Source organism: Trichosurus vulpecula, chromosome 6 (genome assembly GCF_011100635.1).
Source record: "Trichosurus vulpecula isolate mTriVul1 chromosome 6, mTriVul1.pri, whole genome shotgun sequence".
In the NCBI taxonomy this organism is placed as follows: Eukaryota; Metazoa; Chordata; class Mammalia; order Diprotodontia; family Phalangeridae; genus Trichosurus; species Trichosurus vulpecula.
The window spans coordinates 231,621,275-231,648,035 of record NC_050578.1 but is presented as its reverse complement, the minus strand read 5'-3'; the positions used below and the strand labels follow the sequence as shown (position 1 = coordinate 231,648,035).

Here is a 26,761-nt window from a genome sequence, read left to right as displayed (position 1 = left end):
ATAGGGGAGGGTTACGGAATAAGATGAAAAGATCGAACTAAACAACATAAAATGGATGGCTGCTCCGATCTGAGGGGAGTTGAGCAATAGGAACCGCCTAGCAAAACCAGAAACGCCAGCACCTAGAAGAAAGAGAAACGAGAGAGAGGAGAGAGGAAAAGGGAGAAAAGAGAGGAGAGAGGGAAAGAGGAAAAGAGGAGAGAGGGAAAGAGGAAAAGAAGAGATAGGAAAGAGGGAGACAGGAAGAGAGGAAGGGGAGGAAAGGGGAGAGGATAGAAAGAGAGGAGAGGAGAGAAGAAAAAAGAGGCAGAGTGGAAAAGAAGAAAGCGAACGAAAGGAGAGCGGGGAGAGAGGGGAAGAGAGAAGGAGCGGGAGAGGGAAAGGGAAAAGGAGGAGGAGGAGGAGAGGGAGAGATAGTTAAGGGCAGGGAAAGAAACGAACTCCAGCATTTCTACATATACATCTATAAAAGTTCCTATTTCTCTGGGACAAGGTTCCCCATCTGTAAAAGGGGGCAGGGGGAAACTAGATGACCTTCAAGGTTTACCTCCTGACTCAGGCAGCTGGGGAAGGGGGGAGGGGAAGATGCAAGGAGGAGGGAAGTCCGGAGGAGTTGGCGGGTTTTCAACATTAAACTCCCTCCACATCTAAACCCTCATCTTTTGGATAAAGCTCTGCAGAGCCCCCATTTCTGGCAACAGGGGATCAGATTTCCAAGTTATCAATATCCCCATTTTCAGAAACGGTGATGAAGTGCTCATCTTTGGAATAAAACTCACTCGGACCCCCATTTCTGGCAACAGGGGCTCAAGTTTCAAGTCATAAATACCCTGGTTTTCGGAAACGGTGTTGGAGAGCGCAGCCTCCGCCACTACCTTCTGCTCCAGCTCCGAAAGGTAAGAAGGGTGGAGTGGGCAGGTGGGGCGCTCTCCACTACAGGAAGGACCTGGCTTGACCCTTGGAGGGGAGGGCAGGGGAGAGGAGAAGGGCTCCTGATCTCATCCCGCTCACAGGTACCCGGCGAATCCCTCCTAGACTAGAGTGGAGCCAAAAAACAAGTTTCTTAACTTGCCTCCCAACTTCTCGGGGAAGGCGGTGCCGGCCTCTGATTGGCTCAAGACTCTTGGCGGGAGATTCAGATTGGCCGAGATGGGCCCGAGCGGGGAGGGGCGGGCCCCTGAGGAGCGGCCCTCCCAGATCCAACCCGTCCTAGCAGCTCGCGCCGACAGCGGGTTAATTTCAAATCGGGGGCTCCGGGAAGGTCACGCGCCCGCCGTTCCGCCACCCTCCCGCCGGGCCACCGACAGACGCTCCCGCTCCGCCTTCCACACCCACCTCCGAGTGACACCTGGACTGACCGACGGGCGGCGGCGCCGGCCGCTGGATCCCGAGGCTCGGGCGGGAAGCCGGAGACGAGGACGAGGAGGAGGAGCAGCAGGAGCAGCAGAGGCGGCCTCCCTCCCTCCTGCCGGGGGCCGCCCACCCTGACAGGTGAGGGGGCTCCCGGGCCCAGCCGGACCGCCGCGGCCGCTGCAGGGATTCCGGACCCCCGGCATCCCCGGACCGGGAAGCCGAACCGAGCCGGGCCGGCCCAAGGGGGCGGGAAGGCGGCCGGCGGTTTCCCGCCTACCCCTCCGGCGCCCGCGGAAGGAGGAGCCGGGCTCCCGCGCTGAGGGGGGCGGGGCAGGGGCCGGGGGCTCCCGGGGGGGCCGGGGGGAATGGGAAGGAGTCTGCTGGCGCTGGCCATTGCGCGGGGTCGCCGGCCGACCTGCCCACCCTCCCGCTCGCAATCCCCGCGCTCGGCTGGGCGGCACCCGCCGCGGCCCGGGTTTTCCCCGCCAAATTTTTAAATCGGAGTCTGAAGGTTGGGGCCCGCCCTCTGCCCCCAGGACCAATCGCGGGTCGGCGGCCTGGCCTCTCATTGGTCCGGGTCTGTTACCCTGGAGACCACAAGGAAGCTGTCAAGGAACTGTCCCCAAGGTGGGCCGAGGGGAGGGGCAGTTAGGCGGAGGGGGAAGTTCTTTGGACCCGCGTTAGTGGCCACTGGGAGGCCTGGAGGCTCTCTGCAGGACACCTTTTGGGTTTCCCGGGTAAATAAATGGCTGGGCCAGGAACCAGCAAACCAACAAGTTAAGATAACGAATTAAAAGGCAATCTTGTGAGATGTATAATTATTTGAAAAAAGTAATAGTAGTGAATGTTAGCAACAAATTAGGGAACTGCCAACATATCTGCATCAGTGGAAGGAATTTCCTCCAATTCCTTACACTAATAAAATTGTGTCCACTATGGCCCTCGATGTATTTTTTTAAAATCGAAAGTCCTAGCTTAAAATTCTTTCAATTGTTGTTTGCTACCTAATCACACCTTCATCAGACTTTTGAAAAGTTATCATTGGGAAATAGCCATAACTTGAAATTATTTCCATCTTTGCCGTGTAATTATACCTCCATCAGAATTTTGAAAAGTTTTCATTGGTTATCATATCTATACCAGTAGTAAAATTGTGGCACGTTATCTTTTGTTTTACATTTTTGTTTCGGAGGGCTATGTGATATATATGGGGACTGCATTAGAATTTCCAAGAAATTATCTTCTCTTATGCATTATATTTTTCCCTTTTCTATTAACTTTCTTCTTTTTCTTGAAGGATATTACAAATTTATTCAAAAAAAATAAAATACACTGGCATGTTTGAGCCATCAGAATTTCTAGGAGAAAATCAGCATCTCTGAGTTTTAAGAAAATATATGAAGAGTTTACAAAATGGAGAATGAAAAGGTATTGTGATTTCCATATCCATTGCTACAGTTTTAAGTGTAATGCCTTCTTGCCTTTACTCTGACTTTCAGGGGTTTTTTTCTTTTCAAGAAAATGGTGCCTAGACTTATATAGAGTTTTTTTTGGGGGGGGGGTGGAGTTGGTTTTTTTGTATGTGTGTATGTATGCTTTATTAAGGCCACATCCTCTTCTATACATTTCTCTGTGAAGACAGAGGTGTTAAAAAAAAACTAATTTGTTTGTGCCGATGCAAAAAAAAGGGGGTGGAGGTGGGGAGGAAGCCCTTTGGCAGTTTATCCTAGATCTGTGAAATTATTCTATCATTTTCAGTAGTTTAGGTCAAAGACTAAGAAAAATGTGGTTGAAAAGGTACCATAAGAATAGAACATGTGAAAATGTTTATCCTAGAAAAGAAGTAAGAAGTAAATAATATGCATGGTGTCCCAAAAGACTTAGTGCAGTTTTAAACTGTATTTTCATTTTCAGTTTGATGTTTCTGAGGGTTGTACAACACCGAGGTTTTGCTGAGTACTCTACCATGAATCCGGTTTCACATGATTGCAGAGTTGATTTCTTTTACCAAGGATAATCATTTTTTTTTCTGCTCTCACTCATGTACTATCCAGATGAATGCATTGTAAACCACAAAAATTATGCAAATAGCTGTACCCGCTTGTTCCCAAAAGTTAAACTTACCCATAAAACAGGAAGATTCAGAATGCTTCTGATTGCCGTTAGTTGAAATAGAATAGCAACCATCCACTTCCTTCTAATTCCCAGAGTTGGAGAAATCAAAGCCATAACTACATGATTTGTCTCTCTCATGAAAACTCTTCTCACTTCACTTGGTCAGCATCTCTGATGTGGATGCTGACAAGGATTACTGCCATGTCCAACTGAACTCATATGTATTCTCTTTAATCCAGGAATGTAAAGTTACCGAGGAGTAAGAACAACTTATTTCTGTGTTGAACCAATAATGGTAATCAATCAATAAGTATTTATTGAGCTCCTCTTGTGTGCCAGGCACACAAAAGTGAAACAGCCCATGTCCTCAAGGAGCTTGTATTCTATTAAGGGAGCCCCCTTATACATAAATAAGCAAACAGAATAAATTCAAGGTCAACCAGAAGAGGAGGAAGGAAAATAGGAGATGGGGGCATCTGGGAAAGCTTCATGGAGAAGATGGCACTTGAGCAGAATTTGGAAGGAAAAAACAGAGTCTAAGAGGTGGGAGTACATTCCCAACATGATCGAGACAGCCAGTGCATTCTCTAGAGAGTGGAGATGCAATATCCCATGTAAGAAAGAACAAGGCCAGTTGGGCTACAGCAGAGTGTGGGAGGGCGTGTAATGTATAATAAGATTACAAAAGTAAGGCTGGGGCCAGGTTGTAAAGGGCTTTAAAAGAGCTTATTTTTGTCCCTAGACACAATAGGAGCCCTTGGAATTTACTGAGTAGGAGAATGGCACAGTCCGTCTTTCTCTTTGGGAAAATCACTTTGGTGATTGTGGAGGATGGATTGGACTAGGGAGAGAGTCTTGGGGCAGGAAGACCAGCGAGGAGACTATCAGTATAGGCCATGCAGGAGATGATGAAGGCCCAAGCCGGTGTGGTGGCTCCGAGAATGGAGAAAAGGGAAACTGTAAAATATTGTGACTACAGATAAGATAGGGCAACTGGTTGGATGTATCGGGCAGGGGGAAGGGAACCAGAGTTGCAAAGCTGAGTGTCTGGAACATGGTGGTGCCCTTGACAGAAATAGGGAAGGAGCTCTGAATTGGCAGTCTGATGAACCAAGTACCACCCTACCTTGGCTAGTTGTTACCTGTGGTTTGGATTCCAGGAGTTATTTCACCCCCTCTTTACTGCAGTTTCTCAGTAAAGCAAAGGAGTTAGAGAAGGTCATATACAGATTTCATGTTTGAAAGGACTATAGGAGGCCATCCCTCTTATTTTACAGGTGAGGATGTCCAGGATGTCCAAGAACTTGCCTAAGGTCATACGGTTAGTCAGTGACTCAGCTGGGAGTTCATCCCTGGTCCTTGACTTCAGATCTAGTCTTCTTTCCACTACACCAAAGCCTCTTCCAGCTCTAACATGCTGTGAGTCTGTGATCATCAATATAATACACTATTACAGGACTTTGCATCCTACAATTTCGAATTTAGAATAGCTACTTTGACGAGGCTTTGATCTCACCTCTTAACCTGTGCAGATTATAACCCATCCACACCTTATCCTGTGTAATTCTTGTCCCTATACTTCAACAAATTCTACATTAGGGGGTACACCCACTGTGCTGGAGGCTATCCTCTAGTATTTAGTGTTTCTTGGACACCTGTGCAAGATGTAGGCTACCTTTCATTTTTGTTACGTGACCAGGCCATCTTCTTTCACGCATATCACTGATGATATGTTTTATGCTACTGCAGTTAACCCATTCGTAAACATTTGCATGTGCCTTATATGTGTGAAGATAACAGACAAAAATGAAACAGTCCTTAACCTTAGGGAGCTTACATTCTACCAGGGAACAAAGCTTACACACACACACACACACACACACACACACACACACACACACACGTATATGTATATATCTATATATATACACATATATGTACATTTGCATATATAAAATAAATGAATGCTTTTTAAAAATAAGGTTTTATTGATATCTTCTGTTTCTTACATGGTCACGGTTACCCCAAGTACCCCTTTCTTTCCCGCTCCCAGAGAGCCATCCTATAGAACAAATAGTATTTTTTAGAAAAGAAAAAAATAATCAGCACAAAACTCATCGTTACATTGAAAACAAGTCTGAAAACATTCTCAATTGAATGATTCTTGCTTGGTCTATATAATTTGGTTACCATTATTATTGATATGAGGGCAGCTAGGTGGTGCAGTAGATAGAACACTGGGCCAAGAATCAGGAAGATTTGAGTTCAAATTTGGCCTTGGACACTTACTAGCTATGTGGCTCTGAGCAAATCACTTAACCCTGTTTGCCTCAGTTTGCTCAAATGAACTGGAGAAGGAAATGGCAAACCACTCCAGTATCTTTGCTAAGAAAACCCCCAAAAGAGGTCACAAAGGGTTGGCCATGACAGAACAACAACTGTTAATTTTTTGGTGTACGGTTCTTTCTGTACATTGTAGTTACTGTGTACGTTATTTTCTTGGCTCTGCTTACTTCACTGCATCAGTACTTGAGCTGAATTTTGGAAGATTTTGAGAGGTGAAAGTAGAAGGGAGTGTCATTAAGGCATGGGGACCAGCTAGTGCATAGGAGATGGAGTGTTGTGTGTGAGGCACAATGGGAGCTGTTTGCCTGGACTGGAGAGTGCTCCAAAGGAGGGATGTCTGATAAAACTGGAAAGGGGAAGTGGGACCAGGCTGTAAAGTTCCTTAAATGCCAAAAAGGAAGAGCTGATATCTCATTCTAAAAGTAAAAGGGAGTCACTGACATTTAGTGAGGTGGGGAATGATATGGTTGCTTTTTAGGGAAATCATTTTGGTCTTTCTTGCTCCCGAGTCACCCTTAGTAATGAGCTTCGCCATTCTCTTTTGGGCATTCTCTTCTTTTTGCCATTCTCTTTGGGGCACCAGCATTTTTAATTCTGATGAAGTCATGGTGTTCAGCATTAGAAGGGAGAAAGGTAGGAATTAGAATTGCTAAAGGCAGGAATCTAGGAAACCACCAGTGTTAGTTGTGGTTTGGATGCAAATGGTGGGCCATGAAATAGCTGAGAATTAGGCATCATCTGATACCCCTGGCAGGCGCTCTGTTGCCCTCTGCTGGTCAGGAAGTCTGTTGTCCTCTTCTGGATTTGGCCTCAAGGATGACCCTGGGCCAGCCCTAATTCATTCCGTATCTCCATTGCTCCATGGGCCTGGACTCAGGTTTGTTTGATATTGTGAATAACCAATCAATCTATCTCATCATGAACTATGCTATGATAGTTTTGAATCATTTCAAACTAAGAAAACTTTTTGAAGTGGGTCAAATCATTAGATATAGAAAGTTTGAAGCAATGTTTGATTACCAGGTCTTTTTGATGTTTTTAGCTATTGGAATGGTGGCATTAAATGGTCATTGTTACTGTAATGAGGGAGGCATGGTAGCTGAGCTCTGGGAACAGGAAGAAGGCATCTGCTGTCAATATGCCAAGTAAGGTCTTAATCTCTCTCGTACAGCAAGGCTTCCTGCCTATAGGCCAATGTACCAAAATAGAGATAGCTCAGGCTTCTCTAGGGTCATCTTACCTAACCAGGCCCTTACCCTGTGACTAGAGAGCTTATTGTGTCTAAAGCAAAGCAGTTCAGCTCCAGGGAGTCTGGTTTCCTTCGTGACTTTTCCTGTGCTCTGTGTGTCTCTGTGGAAAGTCTTGTGCATTGGTCTATTCTAGGAGCTGTTTTTGAAGTGTGAGACACAGACTTCAGCAAATGACTGTCTAATGAGACTGGTTACGGGGTCAATAACAGCGACATCCTTCCTTGATGATATATTGGGTCCTAGGATTTCGAGCTGGAAAAGGCCTGGTCCAATGCCTTAATTCTATAGATGAGTAAATGAAGACTCAGAGGCTAAACTACTTACCCAAGGTCATACAGGCTGTATGATGCAGAGCTGGATTTGAATTCAAGTCCTTTGACTCTGAATCTTTCTTGGCCCTTCCCTATTTTTTTGGACGGGTCTTTTTCAGAGGTCATAGGACCCTAACATACTGGCAGCTTGTTGATGGATATTTCCACTTTTTTTTTAATAATCTTCCTGGGTTTTATTTTCTGACAATATTTATAAACCTAAAGACCAAAAAAGTTTAGAGCTGGAACAGACCTCAGACAAGAAATAGATATGGGCCCCATTAGTGGTAGTAAGTCCCTTCACTAGACGTCATCAATTGAGGCTGGATGAACACTTGATGAGAATGTTGAAAAGGAGATTCCTGTTTGGGTACATGTTAGACTAAATGCCCTCTGAGGTCCCTTCCACCTCTGAGATTCCACAATTTTATCAATTCCAGTCGTCTCATTTTGCAGATAAAGAAATTGAGCTCAGCCCAAGGTTATACAGGGAGTGGCATAGCTTGGACTAGAATTCAGGTCTCCTTCCTGTGTCTTTTTTAAGTTCATGAAGACAAAAGACGGTTATTTGTTGTGATGAATGTAATTTTTTTAAATTTTATGATTACAGGAAAATCATTTCTTTGAGCCACATAAAAGGACAAAAACGCCACAGAAGGAGTCCACTACTCCAAATTCAATATTAGCAGAAATTCCACCCAACTTTGGACCTTTAACGACACCCACAAAGCCTAAGGAAATCTCTCCAGGTGAACCATGGACGCCAACAGCGAACCTTAAAATGTTGATCAGTGCTGCTAGTCCTGAAATCCGAAACAGAGATCAGAAAAGAGGATTGTCTGACAATAGGAGTGGAATCCTTGAGGCCAAAGATTGTTTACATGTAGGTTTTTTAAGGGCTTAGGATACTGTTTGACCACACGAGTGAGGATATTGAAAGAATAGCAGCAGGAACAATTTTAAGAGACCATTCTCACGTAGCTAATTCAGAATAAGACAAAAGGTTTTAGCCAAAGAAAATAGAGAATTAAGGATTCTGGGATACTGGTATTTTTAGTACTAGATTGCCTTTCAAATGTGCCAAGTAAGGTTTGCTAGTATATTTCTTTTTTCAAAGCTCTGCAGCTGTTGAAGCTATAGCACATGGTATAAGTATTAGTCATTAAGTGCAGGTGCCTCTCATAAATCTGTCAAGCCTTATACTTCTATATTTAAAATAATTTTCTTCTTCTTGTGCAGGAACATTTATCTGGAGATGAATATGAGAAATCTCAACCAAGTCGGAAAGAAAAAAGTTTAGGATTATTGTGTCATAAGTTCTTAGCACGATATCCTAACTATCCTAACCCTGCTGTGAATAATGACATTTGTCTTGATGAAGTAGCAGAAGAACTCAGTAAGTATTTAAATGTGTGCGTATGTGTGTATGAATATTTAATAATTAAAATGACTACATATAGACATCTATATGGGGCCTCTATGTAGTGCAGAGTGCTGGGCCTAGAGTCAGGAAGACTCATCTTCCTGAGTTCAAATCTGGCCTCTCCTACTTATTAGCTGTGTGACCCTGGGCAGTCACTTAACCCTGTTTGCCTCAGTTTCCCCATCAGTAAAATGAGCTGGAGAAGGACATTGCAAACCACTCTAGTATCATTGCCAAGAAACCCCTAAATGGGGTCATGAAGAGTTGGACATGGGTGAACAACAAATACATACTCATGGCAATCTGTTCTAATCTAAATAATCTTTTGTCGCTTGAATATGGCCATATTGAAATGATAAGTTTCTAAGATAACAATCGAATAGTTTTTATTTGCCGGCATCGCATACGTAGCATATGATTATGTTAAATTAATGTTTGTCGATGGTCTAAGAACTGTGTGAATTTTGTGTGACTTTCTGCCTGTTTTTCTGATGGAGGAAAAATTCCTTCCTGGAATTCTGATGAGGGACTTCTCTGAACTTAGATACTCAGCTTTGGACCCCATTTACATAGTTGATTGCCAGGCTTATACTCTTAATTCTTCCCATCTTGTACTCCGTTAGTATAGCCTTGGAGAACGCAACATAAACTTTCTTCCCATGTTGTGAAGAGGCAAATGGGGTAGGATATTTGTGAAGGTGTAAGGACATTCCAAAATCGTTCTATGGCGTGTGATTTTTAAAAGAAAGATTTGCAACATGCAAAAGCAAAAATAGTTTCATGAAGAAAGTGATACAGTGGCAAATCAGGGACCTGGAGTCATGGGACCTGGGTTCAAATGCTGCCTAAGCTACTTACTAGCTATGTGACCTTGGGCAAGTCACTTCCCCCCTCCTTGGTCTCCATTTCTTCATCTGTAAAATGAAGGTGTTAAACTAGATGGCCTCTTAAGTATACTCCAGCTCTAAGTCAAGGATCCTATGAGTGAGGCTCTAACTATGAAATCTTATCCAGGTTCAGCCTCTGGGTTACTGCATTCACAAGTGATTTCACTACCTCTAGCTTTCATCTATGTATCTGCTTATCAGTATATTTTTTTAAGTGGGAATTAAACAACCTCAGTGTTATCATGAAGACTAATGAGTTTGTCAAGTTCATTCACCTTGGCACAGTGTGCTATGGAAAGTTATTGGGGTCATTTCTCATGTGTTTTTATATCCTGCCCTCCCATTTCTCCCTCCCTTAAACATGTACTGTATGTGTTCATATAAATGCAAAATTATTAAGACATATTTTAAAACTAAAAATGGGTATCTGGCTATATTTAGAGCCACTGAAGTGGATGAAAAATTCTCCATGTAACAACCATACAAATCAACATAACTACTAACTATGATTATATGGTTATGTACTCCTGATTATAATATCAACTTATAGAGAAAATAGCTGAAATCTTAAGGGTTTTTTAAGCTTTAAACTACATTTTAAACATACTAACAGCTGAAATGTCGCATTTAAAGATTATTCAACTTGTCCATAGTTTTGTCCATAATATCACTTTGTATTAAAAAGATGGACCTTTGTTTCAGGGAGAAGTTTGGGATCATTAAAAGAACTTTGCCATTTTCCAAAGGCAATCCAGCCTGCTTTCCTCCTCCTGTTCAATTATGAGTTCAACTCATTGTCCACTTGCAGTGTTTGTACAGTATGTATGTGTATATATATGTATATATCTTCTGATGGATGAGCTCTATAGACTGTCCATCCAACTGCATATCATAATCAGGACAATAAGCATTCTTCATCCACTTGATTTTCCTGTGTGGATAGTTAGATCAAACTCTTTTTAAACAATTACGGATGTCATGCAGGAAGCTCTACAATGTTCTGGAACTTGATGCGATCAGCATTTTTAATGCCACTGTTCTTCTGGTGATGTCCTCTGACTACAAATTATGGAACATTAGAGGCTCCAAAGAATTAAAACTGAAAATCACTCAAAGGGCAATGGAGAGGCACATGGTGGACAGGAACAGGCTTGTAGAATATTACAAATAAAGACCTACAAAGGAGCAAAGGATACCATCAAAGAAATACGTGAGAGAAAAAGAAGATGGGCTGGTCACATGGTGATAATGAAGGATAACCATCGGACCACGCTCCTTTGACATCCTTGCAATGCCAAGACAAAGTGAGGAAGGCTGCAGCACATAGGTGGACCTCTTGTGATGAACATGTGGGAGGACATGGACAAAACTCTCATAGGAATGGCATGCATAGATGGTTTGCTTTCTTCATCATTGGAGGGAATGTCAATGAATACAGTCACAGATTGATTGTTAGTCATCTCATTGTATTAATGTCATTACTAGTCTCGATGCAGAGTGTTTTTTTAATTCTTTTTTTTTAAAGGCCATAGTAGCCATTTAGAATTAAGAATAGTAGCCATTGCACCTGAATGAAAGGTATTGAACAAATGTGGATTTTATGTTATTTGTGGCATTCCAATATATTGAATGGTCTAAACATATTAATATCACAGAATTATTTGTACCCAATGTTAACCATAGTTGTCAAATATGGGCTGAAAATATGACCCACACATGTTTATTTTATGTGTTTTCCCAGTCACATGGTCAATGTGCTTGAAGTTAATTCTTTTATATTAGCTAAAACTTCATCAATAAAATTGCAGTTGTATTGATGAAGAAAAAAAGCTACTCAATTTAAAGTACCCTAAAGAATCTTCTTCAGGTAATTTGAAAGTAATGGTCAATTGTCCTTTTTTTGTAGATGTTGAGCGTAGACGCATTTATGATATTGTAAATGTCCTAGAAAGTTTGCATATGGTCAGTCGCCTGGCAAAAAACAGATATACTTGGCATGGGCGTCATAATCTCAACAAAACCCTTGGAACTCTGAAAAGTGTTGGTATGGAGAACAAATATGCAGAACAGATCATGATGATCAAGAAGAGAGAGTATGAGCAGGAGTTTGACTTTAATAGCGACAAAAATGAAGAAGCCGCAGTGAAACCCAGCTCTGGCCAAAATGGACATTCTGATATGTGCTTTGTGGAACTTCCTGGAGTGGAATTTCGAGCAGGTGAGACTTCGAAAAGAGCAGTTTGCATTCTTTTTCTTTATAAAGAAAATGGATGCTAAAAGATACTCTTGTCAGGTCATTTTCAAAATTTTACTGTTGTCATGAATGTGATAAGTTGCTTTATTTTCAAACTTTTTACCATATATAGTTCAGCTTCTCCATGGATTTTAATTTTTTAATCTCATTTCTTTTTTTTGCATAGCCTCTGTAAATAGTCGAAAAGACAAGTCTTTAAGAGTGATGAGCCAGAAATTTGTGATGCTATTTCTCGTATCGACCCCTCAGATAGTAAGCCTTGAAGTTGCCGCCAAAATTTTAATTGGTGAGGACCATGTAGAAGATTTGGATAAAAGCAAGTTTAAAAGTAAGTGTACCACTAACGTGAGTATGTCTTTGTGTGCTTAGATTTACTGATTGTTTGAATCCAGTTTGAGAATTGTTAATATAGACTTGGCACATAATCACTCTCAGGCTGTGTTTTTAAATTTCCTTGGAAGCTATGATATTGCTGCTTTAAATCAAACTAGGATTGATTTTTTCAGAGATACTTATGTTTGATGCCATAAATAGTTCTTTAATTGTTTTCTAAGGTTCTCAAAAACATAGTAGGTCTTATTTCTAGAAAAGAGATTTTGGCCAGGATATTTAGTGTTCAAAGTAAACAAAGAACGATATTTTTAATTTCTTCTAAACCCAGGAAGCCTCTAGGAGAGGAGCTCAAGCATATTCAGGAAACCTTAGCACCTACCCCCACCCTCATCCTCACTTCTGCCCCATGACCCCCTTTTGTGGAGGAGAAACTACTTTCATTTTACTGAAGCCTTAAAATGAGCTGGAAAAGGGGGTAGTTGCTGCCAGCAGAGTCCCTGAGCAGAGGACAGAGGATGGCCACTGCTGCCTGCATTCTTTTGCCCACTGGGAATCCCAGCAAACTGTAGAGAGGGGAGCATAGCAAAGAGAGAAGCATGGAAGCCATGGCTGAGTCACATCTCTCTCAGGTGGTTCTTTGATGCCAACCAGAGATCCCATTCTACTGATGGGCCCTCCTGCCTCCAGCTTTCTTAGGTGGCATGCAGAACAACACCTGATATCAGCCATAGATAAATGTCATAGGATCATAGACTTAGAGCTGGAAGGGCCTGGAGTCCAACCCCTTGGTATTTCAAAAGTGGAGACTGAGGCCCAGAGAGATTGTGACCGGCCAAGGTCACACTGGTACCAAACAGCAGGGATAGGTTTTGAAACTGTCATCTGATGCTAAATCCAGTTTTCTTTCTACTGTACCATGACTGAAGAAACTGAGACGGTTAGAAGCTAGAAGGGGCCTGATAAAATTTAGTTCCATCTCCTCATTTTACATCTAGGGAAATTGCTTCAAAGAAAAGTTAAATGATGGACCAAGTTGACATAGTAGGTAGTGGAATGGCTGAAATTAGAACATTGGCCTCCTGACTCCTAGCTCAGTGCCCCTTCTGTCTGTTGTAAATGAAAATGACTAGTTATTGTCTTATAGACTAACAGTGACACGGAATACAGGAAACAAGGAGGGGGATATGTTCCCAGAGTCCCGACCATGAGTGACAGACCAAAGCCAGTGGACTCTGAGAGGGAAAGCAAGGCTCACACAGTGCTGCCTGTTTCTCTTCTTGTCCTCAAAAGCCCCGGGATTTTAAGAGAGACATAAAACAAATTGGCTAAAACAAGACACATGCATATTTTTTCTCTTTAACATTCTGAGGACAAATCTTTTATTTATTTATTTTTTTGTCATCCTTCCTCGGGTACTTTTCAGGCTTATGGCCAAACAGACTCACATTCATTTTAGTGGCTAAAAGAATTATAAGCATCTTTGGGTTGCCTAGAAAAGTTCTTGGTACAGTGGAAGGAACAGCTGGATCTGGAGTCAGAGGAGCTGGATTCAAATCCTGCCTTTGACAGTAGTTAAATGTGTGACACTGGGCGTGCAAGTCACTTAACCTCTCTGGTCTCCGATCCCTTGTACTTAATCGCCTCTGAGGCTCCCTTTCATCTGTCAGTTGCCATCCTAAGTCTTATCCTGTGAAACTGGGACAGCAACAGCCCATCCCTCTCATGAGGATCCAATGATTGTGTTTTGCAAAACTTAAGAAGCAATATAAATATTAGTTTTATTTTTACTTCTCTGTAAGGCACCCGACAATCCTTTTATCTTTGACAGCTTAGCAAGAAACATATTTATCACATAATTGAACTGTTCATGTAGAATATCTCTACCATTCTAAGGATAAATCTAACTCTTTATCACCATCATAATAACAATTTACCTTTATATAGCTTGGTTAAGGTTTGCAAAGCATCATCTTCCCCAAAACCCTGTGAAGTAGAAAGTATAGAGATTCCCTACCTGTTAATGTACCTATAAAGACAGAAGGAAATGGAAAATCAGACAATAATCCAGGTCATTTGGGCTGAAAAATCTGCCATTTCCACAAGGAAAAATTGTAGCCTGCATTATACAGATGGGCTACAACAGACAATGTTCCACTCTCCATTTCATTTTATTTGTCTAGACACAGTTGTAGATTCTTCCTTTAGTTCTGAAATGAGTATAATTTGCCAAATCCCCAGGGATTTTAGAACCCTCTGGCTCAGCTATGAAGATGCAGCTAAGTTTGTAAATGGCTACTATTTGCTATGTTGGCACATCACTGGGGAGGCATATGCAGGCCTTTTCAAAAAACTATATTCCAATGCAGGCTGGCTTTTCAAAAATGTAGAGTGTGCCTTGGTCTTTTAATAAGGCATCTGCATCTTAGGTCATGTGCTATGCCGTTGTTAGAAATGACCAAGAGGGAGTTTAGTGTGTTAGAGAGAAAGCTGACATCAGTAGACAGAAATTCAAAGCCCATCTGACCCTAGCTAGCTGACCATCCTTACTTCATCTAAGCTTTCTGAACCTCAGTGTCTTTATCTTTTAAAATGAAATTATGCCTTATGGCCTCATAAGGCATTTGTAAATCTTAAAGCTCTATAAAAGTGTACATTGTGATTACAAAGAAAAGCAAAAAGCGGATGCTGCTCATATCCCTATTTCCATCCTCTGTAAAATTCTCCAGGATATATTGAAAGATCCCTCAAGAATTAAGCCATTGAAATCTGTAGAATAATTCTTGATGGGATTACCTCATAATGCCAGTTTCTTTCATCAAGATGTGCTTTTGTTCATTCAAAATTTAGTACCACTCATTTAAAGCTCAACAAATCCTCCTTATGTTCAAAATATTTTTGAAGTTATGCCTATTATTTTCTCATTCCTGGAAAATTAGGTGCCAGGTGATGAATTTGGGAGTAAAATGAGCATTTAAGTATTGCCATCTGCCTCATAAACTATACTTGCCAACCTGAAAGGGACCTTAGGCCATCCAGTCCAACTCTTCCCATTTTACAGGTTCATAGAAACTGAGTCTTAAAAGTCAAGTGACTTGCCCAAGTTTATACCAGTAAGAAGCGCCAGCGTCAGGATTTAAATCTGGGTTCTCTAATTCCATATTCAATGTCTTTTCTCCTATATCACACAGTCTTACTGGAGGGAATACCTTACGGGATCACATATCTTATGAGGTGGTTTAAAAAAACAAGCAAGTAAATACTGTCCCTAGAATGACTTAGAAAAGTAGTCTCATGTTTACTTGTTTGACAGTATGGCTATCTTAAATGTACATAGTGCTCATTTATGCAAAAATGTTTTGAAAAACAGACTAAAGGAATCTTCTATTAATTGCTCTGTTTACTTGATTCCAGCTAAAATTAGAAGGCTTTATGATATAGCAAATGTTCTGAGTAGTCTGGAGCTTATCAAGAAAGTTCATGTTACAGAGGAAAGAGGCCGAAAACCAGCTTTTAAATGGACAGGGCCAGAAATCTGTTCCAATTCCACAGGTGTGTATTTTTTTCCTTTTCTTGGCTCCACTATTTTGACCTAATATGCAAATAGAGAACCCCTCACCCACCCATTCCTGAAGAGATTATGCAAGCATACCTCAACTTTATATTTTGGAATATCTCTCCCTCCCATCCCCCTCTCCTTTGAGTTCTTTGTTTCATGCCCTACCCAGAAAATAGAGGCCATTCGCCTGTGAGCTCCCTCTCTTCCACTTCTCTACATCTCTTGATGATGTCCCCCATCTCCCCCTTGCCGTGGGTCCCCTTATCAACCTTCTCTCTTTGGTGTTTTTATCATCTCCAATTGATTCACATATCTATATAGATGACTACAAGATCTGCGGATCCCGAGCTAGGCTCTCCCAAGCTCTAGTCATACATACCTCACCAAGAGCCTATTGGACATTCCACACAGGAAGTCTCACAGGCCCTCAGACTCACCACATCCGAAAAAGAACTCATCTTCTTTACCCCTACACCCATCCCTCTTCCAAACTTTCCTATTTCTGGCAAGAGCCACACCATCCTTCCAGTCACCCAGGCTTGCAAGCTGGGCCTTAGCCTTTAGCCCTTGCTCTGTTACCCCTTGTATCCATTCTAAGTTTTTTCCTTTCTGCCTTCACAACAGTTTTGTATCTGATTCATATTGGCCACTATCTTAGTGCAGACGACCACCACCTGTCACATGGACTATTGTAATAGCATCCCAATTGGTCTCCTTTTTGTGAGTCCCTCTTCTCTACAGTCCATTCTCCACCCAACCACTAAGGTGATTTTTCTTAAAGTCGGGTTTGACCAAGTCCTTCCCATGCTCAGTAAACTTTAGAGATCTGCTATGGCCTCTAGTATAAAATATAGGCAGCTAGGTGGCACAGTGGATAGAGCACTGGGCCTAGAATCAGAAAGACCTGAATTCAAATCCAGCCTCAGACATTTCCTAGCCATGTGACCCTGGGCACTTCACCCTGTTGGCCTCAGTTTCCTCATCTGTAAAATCAGCTGGAGGAGGAAATGGCAAACCACTCCAGTGTCTCCACCAAGAAAAACCCCAAATGTGGTCACAAAGAGTCAGACATAACTGAAATGGCTGAACAACAACTACTAGGGTAACTCCTTTCTTTGACATGGAGAGCCCTTGACAATCTGGCCCGACCCACCTTTTCAGATTTATTAATCCCTTTCCCATGCTTTACGGTTTTGCTGATCCTTGAATGCAACACCGCATCTCTCATTCCTCTGCTTTGCCTAAGATATCTTCCCATGCCCAGAATGTGTTTCTCATCTCTACGTCTCAGAATCCTTCATTTCCTCCAAAACTCAATTCAGACACCAACTTCTCAATGGACTCTTTTGTGATCTTCCCAGATCATAGTGGGTTATGGTTTTTTGTTGGTATTCCCTAAAATTACTTTGCATTTATTCAGTATGTATTCTGTATGTCCTATACCTTGTCTCCCTGAATAGAATGTATGCCCTTTGAAGGCAGGTCCTGTTTCATTTTGTCTTTGTGTCCCAACACCTAGCACAATCTCTGGAATGTAGTAGGTACTTAATAAATGGCTATTGATTGATTGACTTGCAAATCTCCGTTTTCCCCATAGCCCTCTTCTTGTGTCGTTCTTGTACACATGTTTTGTAAATCCACCATTTAGTTTCCATTCATCACAGCTCAAGATTACTTCTGCACTTTCATTGTCTCAAATGTACCAGCACGGTATTCAGACTTTAATTTCTTGTCTATAATACATGACCAGCCCAACCTTTTTTTTTTTTAAGCCATACATATCCTCCCATCATATCTCTTCCATCACTTGGGCATGGCATTGTTGATATAGTCTCTTTGTTTTCATTATTACATCTTGTGACATTCTTATAATTTTGAAGATTGTGGCAGTCTATGATTCTCAACCATATATCTTCCCTAGGAGAACAGTGGCTTTTAAAGAGAGGCTTATGTGACAGTGATCATTGAAATCACTGCTCACTTTCCTAAATTCCACCCCGCAGGATCTTCTCATTTATTCTGAGCCTAGCTCGTTGCCCCTGGGTAGCCTGTGATACATATTGCTAGATCCTAGGGAGCTGCCCTTACAACTATATGTCCTCCCCACCTTATAATCACTTGGCTTTTCCAGCATGATCTCCTAAAATATATAAGATGGTTGAAAAACATTGAGCTTTTCAACAACCACTTCCTATTAAGGTGTCTCCTATTAAATGCCTACTTCAAGGAAGTTGTTTCTAGGCAATCAAAGAAAAACAAACATAATTTAAAAATACAATCCCACCTTCACTTTCAAAGCCCAGGGAATGAAATGTCATCATGAAAGCATTTCAGAAGGTACATGAATAGAAGGCATCATCAGTGTTATTATTTTGCAGCTCAGTGACCTTTGTAACTGTGCCTGGCTGTTTTTCTACAACATGCAGCCAACTTTACTCCACTGTCAGCGTCTGTTTTTAGTCTGTATCTCTCCACTGATGACAGTTTTGAGATGTTAGTCTGTACTAATTATTACTTAAGATGTGCTCAGAGGAATAGATTTAATTCCAGTGCATATGTATTTAATCCACTGTATACATTTTAATATACTGATCTCTTGTGTTTCAGTTCTGAGCCCTGTAACTTCCTTTGACTCATCTGATTTGGAAGCACCCCAGTCTTCTAAAGAACAATGTGCTAAAAATCTCTTCTCTACCACCGGGAAACCAAACTTTACCAGACATCCATCTCTAATAAAACTAGTAAAGAGTATAGAAAATGACCGGAGAAAGATAAGTTCTGCTCCCAGTAGCCCCATCAAGACCAATAAAGGTAGGTATTTGAGAAAGTACCACTCACAATAATAGGGTCTTTCTACCACAAAGCATTTTTATTGAATTGGTTTAATATCTATCAGATCAATTCAATAAATTAGAGGGTTACAATAACCTTTATTCACTCAACTGTTCTCACTTTGTAAATCATGCGTGAACCAAGTGGTAGGAAGATAATTTTGTAGAATTTCATTTCCTTAATGATTCTGGGACAAAAACATGAAATGTTTTTATACAATTCCTGTCATGGTGGTTTCACACGGAAGAACATGTCTATTCTTTGCCTTAATCTACATCGTTCTATTTTACCAGCCGAGAGTTCTCTGAAGTCAGCACCCTTCCCAAGTAAAATGGCCCAGCTTGCAGCTATTTGCAAAATGCAATTAGAAGAACAATCTAGGTAAGTTAACATTGTACTGGATTAGTTTTCTTTGATTTACAGGGATTGCTTATTTTATCCAAGAATGTTGATTAGACTTAGGAACTGGCAAGATGTTTTTATTGCTTAGCTACTTCCAAATAATATTGGGATTTTAACACAAGCTCCCAAAAAAGCACTGATTTTTTTACCCCAAAACTTGAAATGATAAAATATTTCATGGTTGTTATTGTTGTTTGTCAACCTGTGGGTTTTTATTTTGTTTTTTAGTGAACTAAAAAAGAAGGTGAAAATGCAATTGACAAGACCTCCGGTGCACTGTCAATCTCTTGACTTCATAGCAAATGCTGAGCCCAACCTAACCATATCCTCCTCTCAGATGCCATCTCTCATTCAGCCACTAGGGGTCCTACCTCTGATCCACAGCCCCTTATCTTCTGCGGTGCCTGTAATTGTGCCTCATGCCCCCTCGGGTACTTCATATGCAATCTATCTGCATCCTCCCCCGGCCCAAACTGTGACACCCCAAAACCTAAGTTCCTCAGTACACACTGTTCCCTGTACTAATGCGACTGGAATTAAAGGTTCTGCCGATAATACTAATTCCCATCTCTTAACTACAAAAATGACCACGGAAAAAGTCACTAGTGATGTGGTCAAGGCTGATGTCCCCGCTAAGCCAGGGAAAGCATTGCCCACCTCCGAAGGACCAGCCTCCAGGAACGAAGACAGAGAACCCACCACTGAAAGATGTTTGAAGAGACAGAATGCACCAGAGGACAACAGCTCCAAAAAGAAACCTAAAGAGGATCTAAAAGGACTTGAAAATGTCCCAGCAGTAAGTGAAGTCCTTCCTTGTGCAGACCCTGGAGCTCCCTCAGGTGGTTAGCCCAGGGCTCAGTTGTTTACCAACCTTGCCAGCCTCAGAAGCAGCTTCTCAGTAGAAGTGGAAGTGCCTTTCCTGGCATCCTAAACTGAGACCCAGGCACCTCCAACAGTTAATCTCCTGCCTGGAATCGCCACACAAGCATCCTTAACTTTTGCGAGCAGGAATTACTCTTGGGCTTTAAAGCAATCCCAGTACTGGCTGGAAGTTAACTATGTTCCGGGCAGTTATATGGGACACCAGCACCTGTTTAATAGGCTGAAGGAATTTATGGGTTAGAGTAGTACCAAGTGAATGTGCACTTACAACAGTCTATAAAAGCTGCTTTCTGAGTCACAACCCAGAGAAGCACTTACGTATTTAGTGATTGGGAAAGAAATTAGAAAATCTCCCCCCCCTTTTTTTAAAAATTTTTCACCATTGGTTCACTTCAAAACTACATTTACAAAGAAATGTATAGATAGGAAATTAAGAGTGGGTCTTGGTAGCCTTAGGAATTGGAATATGTGGATTTTGTAAGGATCTCAGCATGCTAGGTTAACTTCTCCTACGTAGATAGATTAAATTCTGTGTGGAAGATGATATAATCCAGCGGGAAACACTACATGGAAATAGAATTGGCTTTCGGTTCTGGCTCTTCCAGCAATTTCTCATTTGACCTTGGGCAAATTACTTAACCTCGCCACCTGGGCTCCCATATAAAATGAGTGTCATACTTCTATTATGGTTACATTGTCAGGAATTTTCTGAAGACATATGAATATTTCGTGGACAACAGTGTATGTAAGTAGGTTTGAAATCCTCTAAAACACACAAGCTGCAGGGTATTTATTATCTGTTGTTGGTACAGCTCTAGTTAACAAGTTGTTCTGCTTTAGCTTGACTACGGCCCTCACAATGACCACTCTTAAAAAGGATCTTTTTTTCCTGATATTCTGATGTTAATTTAATTCCTGAGCAAGAGAAGCAGAAAAGGAACTAAATCGGGAATCTCTTTGACTCTTTGGGATCTCACCACACTCAGTGCTCTATCCCCTGAGCCACTCTTTTAAGCTCCTGGGGCGTACTTGACAGTGGTCTGAAATATTTCAATGAACTTCAAAGACCTTGACATGAGGTCACAGGACCGTAACATGTTACTAAATAGCTTAAGGATTTTATCACTTCTGTTTCATAATCTTCCAAGGTTTTACTGTTTTCTTCCAACATTGATAAACCTGCAGCCCTATAGACTTTTAGGGCCAAAGTGGCCTTTAGAGGAGAAAGAGGTGGGGGAGGGAATAAGCATTTCTAGAGTGCCTACTCTGTGCCAGGCCCTGGGCTAAGTGCTTTACAAAGAGGCAGGTGGTATCATTATCCCCATTTTTCAGCTGAGGAAACTGAGAGAAATAGGTTACGTGACTTGTCCAGCGTCACACAGCTACTAAGTGTTTGAGGGGAGTGTTAAACTTGGGTCCTCTTGACTCCACACCCGTCGCTCTATCCACGAAGCCATCTAGCTGCCTCTAAATAGGAACAGACTCTTCTTTAGCTAGCAGCGATTTGCTTTCAGTAGAGGTTTGTAAGTGGTACTGGATGACCGCTTATTAAGAATGGTGCAGAGGGATTGCTGTGTAAGTACAGTTTGGAGGAGGTGGCCTTCGAGGCTCTCACAACCCTGAGATTCTGTGATTTTAATGTGACTGCACCAGTTTGGGTCCTGCCTTCACCCATACAGATTGCAACACCTCCATACATCAGAAGACAGTGTTTATAAGCTGTTGTGGCTGAAAAATCAGTCATTCACTGTCCAACCTTCAAGCCATGAGGCTCCCCAGCTTGGCTAGAGTGGTCCTCGGGTGACAGAGGGAACAAATCGAATTTCACTTCTGCCATTAACTAACTCTAGGATCTTGGGTAAGTCATTTTCTTCCACTGGACTTAGGTTTCCTCATCTGTAAAATTAGGAACTTGGATTAGATGACCTCTCAGGTTCCTTCTAGCCTTAACTATCTATGTTAATTAACTGTAATAGCTAACATTTATATAGTTCCTACCATGTGCCAGGCACTGTGCTAAGTACTTTATAAATATTATCTCATTTCATCCCACAACCACCCTGGGAGATAGGTGCTATTATCTCCATTTTACAGATGAGCAAACTGAGGCAAACAGGTTAAGTGACTTGCTCAGTAACACAGCTAGTAGATGTCTGAGGTCAGATTTGAACTCAGGTCTTCCTGACTCCTAGCAGAGCTCTCTCTCTACTGTTACAGCTAGCAGCTCCCCAAAATCAAACATCATCTTACTCTAGTAAAAGTTATATAGTTGGTAGCCATGTAGTGTATAATCAAGACACACAGCTGGTAGCCAGATCCGCAGTGAAAGCCTTTTCAGCTTAATGGGGCTTGCCAGAGATTGTGCTTGGCTGGCGTAGTCTCTTATGAAGCCAGTATGCCACTTCTACCCTGATGAAGCATTATAGTAAACCCACCACTCAGAGTCAGCTTAATTGCCCAAGAGCAGCTAGTTATACGGTGGGTGGATTGTAGAATCGTAATGTATCAAAAGCACTTACTTTGTGCTAAACACCAGGGATTCAAAGAAAGGCAAACTCCCAGTCCCTGTCCCCACTGGCCTTTCAAGCTGCAAAAGGTCTAGTAGACCTTAGAGATTTAGGCCACCCCTCTCATTTTATAAATGAGGAAACAGGCCCAAAGAAGGTCCTGATTTGCCCAAGTTCCTGTAGCTAGAGTGGGAAATGGAAGGGCGAGAACTCAGGTCCTTAGACAGCAATTCCAATTCCTGGGCTGCTACTCTATTCTATTTCTATGATTATCGTGGAAAAGGAAAGGGGTCATATGGCAGACAGGAGAACGGTCATTTATTTACAGGGATTGCCTTTAATTTTTGCTGGTTTTGCTCACGTGCAGGTTGAAATGGGCTTTTTGAGCATTTGATTGACTCATAAATGTTTTCTCACCCTGGCGCAGTGTAATGATAAGGCAGACATAGGGGAGATGATGCAATGGTCAAGACTTACCATTTTCAGAAAGAACTTCCTAGTTTGGGGAGAATTTGGAGGCTTTTGTCCTGACCCTCACAGAGGGACCCCATTTTAAAAAATACTTTTTTTTTCCTTTTCCACCTTTCATTGAACCTTTTTTAACTAATATCAGTAAATTCTGGGATTAAGAACATTATTATAATCATTGTTCATTTATATTATTCCTTGTAACCTATCAAGAATCTTTGAAATAGATGATTTGGCAAGTTCAGCTGTCACCTTCATTTAAATCTGTCTGGGTCCCTTGGAAGCTGATAATTCTCCTTAAGTTTGATAGGCCAAGTCATGATTTCAGCACTTTGTGAGGATGAGCTTTACTGGTTCTAAAGGAAATTCACATTTTTATTCAGTAAAGGTGGTGTCTTAGGCAGACACTGTTTAGTTGTTTTCAGTCCTGTCAGACTCTTCATGACCCCATTTGGGGTTTTCTTGGCAAAGATACTGGAGTACTTGGCCATTTCCTTCTCCAGCTCATTTTATAGGTGAGGAAACTGAGGCAAACAAGATGAAGTGACTTGCCCAGAGTCACACAGCTAGTAAATGTCTAAGGTCAGATTTGAACTGGGGAAGATGAGTCTTCCTGACTCTACTGTACCACCTAGCTGCCCATCTTGGGCAGATACCCCCATCTTTTTTTTGAAATGACAGGAAGAATTTCTAAGAATCACTTAAGGACCTCCAAGAATAGAATGTGTTGTTTTCCTTAGGTAACCACCAGAGGACTAAGAAACGATTCCAAAATAATTGTCCTTCTAGAATTCCACCCATAATAAACAGCTGAATCCCAGTGGTTAAAGTAGAAAGCAGATGTGATTTTTTTGTTTGTTTATTGTTTGTGTAGCATAACCTCTTCTTGTTTTCCAGACCTTGTTTCCATCAGGATACCTTATTCCTCTCACACAATGCCCGTCGCTTGGTACAGAGTCTATTTTATCTCCTAAAGAAAATGCAGGGGCTTGTTCTCCAAATAACAGGATCTACAATTCGCCAATTACAGGTGTGTTTGCTTTAAAACCTGTTCATATAAAATAAGAATGTTAAAATTGTTTTTACATGTAATTGGGGGAGGGGGAAAGTAAAATACTAACAAAGCAAAAAACCTGTTCATACGCAAGTGTATCACAAGTGTACTCAAGCCATATTAGCCTCTCAGTCATATGCCTTTCCTTCTCATAGCTTGTCTTTTCCCTTTGTCTTCCAGGTGTCATTCCTGTGACAACATCTGACCTGAGCACTGTGAATTTTCCCACTTTTCATGTGACACCTTTGAAGCTGATGGTTTCACCAACCTCTGTAGGAGCCGGGCCTGTTGTCAACAGTCCATCCCTTCCTTCCTCAAGCCACTCCGTTCCTGTCCAAAACCCGAGTTCAGCCATTGTAAACTTTACTCTGCAGCATTTAGGGCTGATATCTTCGGGTGTACAGGTGTCTGCAAATGCTGGCGTGGGCTCCATTCCAGCGTCTCCAGGAATAGAGCCTGTTAGCACTCCATCTGAGAATACAGGTGTGCAACAAGGAAAGATCACCAAGCATGAATCACCTGTGCCTGGGCGTAGTCAGCTCAATGGACAATCCATCGCTGGGGCTGCAGGACAGCAGGTAGAACTGTTTACTGCTAAAGACATTTCCCTTTCATTTTAATGATAGATGAATCATCGTTTGCTATGCTAATAAGACCCCAAAGTCATTTTCTTATTGGAAGACCTTCTTAGTTGGCATTTTTTATAGTTTTTTTCATTCTGATTTTAGGAGTTATCATTATGAAAGCCAAGTGTTCTGATTCCTCTTTTGAACATGTGATACATAAGGAATGGTGATAACCTAGCATCTGCCATAAGATGGAGCGATGTATTGGCTCCATTGGATACCACTGAGTTTATTTTTCCCCATTTGTGCATGAAAATAGCCACTTATGAATGTAAAGAATGTCTTCTGCACATATGGTCTAAAAAGCTACATTTGGGGAGACTGATACATTGTTCCTACTAGGTTATACTATGGTTCTTTGAAAATGCCTTCTGGTCAGCCTTTTCACAATCAATCTATGGCATTTCTTGGCCACACTCTAAGCATATAGGCCTATACCTGGCAATCTAAGAGGTGTGGTAAACATAAAGAGGTCCTTCTCTCCTCCTTTATCAAGTCTACCAGGGTACATTATCAGACCCTCCCAAGCCCAAAGTTTCAGTGTATAATGTGCTGTTGCCTAGACATATTGTATATCACCTTGCCTCAGTGAATACCAGGTGAAAAACGTGTCATGATTTACATAGCAGCTTTCTAGATATGCTGTGTTCCCAACCTTTTAAATGTTAGACCAGGCTGTTTTGTTTTTTTTAAGCTCCTGGGAAACATATATTTCATCTTGACTGGTTTTCTTTTCCATTTCTTTCAATTAGCCTGTCCCAGTGACACCCAAAGGATCACAATTAGTGACTGAAAACTTCTTCCGAACACCAGGAGGACCAACTAAACTTCTGGCTTCAACTTGTGACGATTTGGATGGTGCTCACAACACCTCTCTAGGATCTCTCTTTGTCCCACAGCGAAAGCTTGAAGTGTCTACAGAAGATGTCCACTAATGTAGTGAACCAAACTTTGACGTTTAATAAAGATTTGAATTAATAGGAAAAAAGCTTAGCACAAAAGATGTTAACATACTTACTTGGAGAGCAGGTACTACCCCAGAAAAGTTGTAAATATGTTTAATGACTGCTTAATGCAGAGCAGACTCTTATTTTAATGTGTGTGTATATGTATACATATATATATTTGTATAAGTACAGCCTTTAATAACTACAAAATTAATGAAAAATATTGAACTCAGGTACATTACCTTCTGGGAAAGATTCCTTATTTCAACGAAATACTTTGTACCTGTGATATTCCACAGAGTAACTGTTCTTAGTTACAACTTACTCTATAGAAAATTAAATTATATTGGCGTATCAGAACAACATTCTGCTGCACTTTGCACAAGAAGTGCAATGTATAATATTGTATTTCTAAATAGGTGGGACTATAGCTATATTTTGTAATGTCTTTGATCCCATGTTCTCACAGTAATGTCTTTTGTAAAGGTAGGAATGAGTCTTAATCAAGTCTATGAAAGAAGGAATTATTTATATAATGTATTTTTAATCATAAATTGTTCAAATTAAAACTTTTCTAAAACATCTTAATGTTTTCATTTGGACCTTCTGGGAAGTAGTTTTGCTAATGACATGATCTCCAGTACCTGGAAGATGATGTAAAGTGTTAATTTATGTCCTTGATACTGCAGTGAGTACAGTCTTCAGTGTTGGGAAATTCCCCTCCTATCCTGCATGAGAAAGCCTGGGGAGGGAAGGAATAAGCCAATGGAAAGGTTATGGAAGATTACATTTGTATTCAGTAATGGTGGTGTCACCGTTTGGAGCGGGAGACTGGAGAGAGAGGGCAGGACACAAAATTGCTCACCTGGGCACATTAGCCATAGGCTGTATGGCAAAGGAAGAAGCGGGCCATTCTCCAGTCTAACCTTTGGTTCCTCAGTGCTCCAGAGGAGTACTGCTGCAAAGGTCTCATGCTGTTCCTGGACATGAATGTAGAATTGAACAGGAGGAACTAATTCCCTCCGTGCCCAAGGGAACATATTTGCTGACAGTCTCTGTGGGCTCAGGGAAAAAAATGAGCTGAAATTTTTAAGGGTATACCTACTTGAGCCCCTAGCAATGGAAGGTCTGCACATCAGTGATTGTACACATTCTTCAGTGGTTTTTGAACCTTCTTATTAGGCTGAAACCAGGCGTAAAGAACATTATTTAAAT

At 41.5% G+C, this 26,761-nt stretch overlaps 1 protein-coding gene across 1 annotated transcript; it reads left to right on the top strand.

Moving 5' to 3' along the window:
- Window positions 1-1,149: 1,149 nt before the first annotated feature.
- E2F8 (E2F transcription factor 8) lies at window positions 1,150-25,667 on the top strand. The gene is made up of 14 exons (XM_036765112.1): window positions 1,150-1,434; window positions 1,514-1,980; window positions 5,948-5,954; window positions 7,986-8,258; window positions 8,615-8,771; window positions 11,592-11,903; window positions 12,106-12,267; window positions 15,684-15,821; window positions 18,436-18,639; window positions 18,954-19,041; window positions 19,291-19,858; window positions 23,817-23,949; window positions 24,154-24,551; window positions 25,352-25,667. Exons 1-14 carry the CDS (start codon window positions 1,150-1,152, stop codon window positions 25,532-25,534), a joined length of 3,375 nt encoding a protein of 1,124 aa, XP_036621007.1. The 3' UTR covers window positions 25,535-25,667.
- The last annotated feature ends 1,094 nt before the right edge of the window (window positions 25,668-26,761 follow it).

What these genes read in the sequence shown, in the direction of transcription:
- E2F8 (XM_036765112.1), top strand. Translation starts at nt 1,150, where the DNA reads ATGGGCCCGAGCGGGGAGGGGCGGGCCCCTGAGGAGCGGCCCTCCCAG. An exon ending in GGATAAAAGCAAGTTTAAAA is followed by an intron (nt 12,268 to 15,683) that starts GTAAGTGTACCA and finishes ACTTGATTCCAG; the next exon opens with CTAAAATTAGAAGGCTTTAT. An exon ending in CTGGGGCTGCAGGACAGCAG is followed by an intron (nt 24,552 to 25,351) that starts GTAGAACTGTTT and finishes TCTTTCAATTAG; the next exon opens with CCTGTCCCAGTGACACCCAA.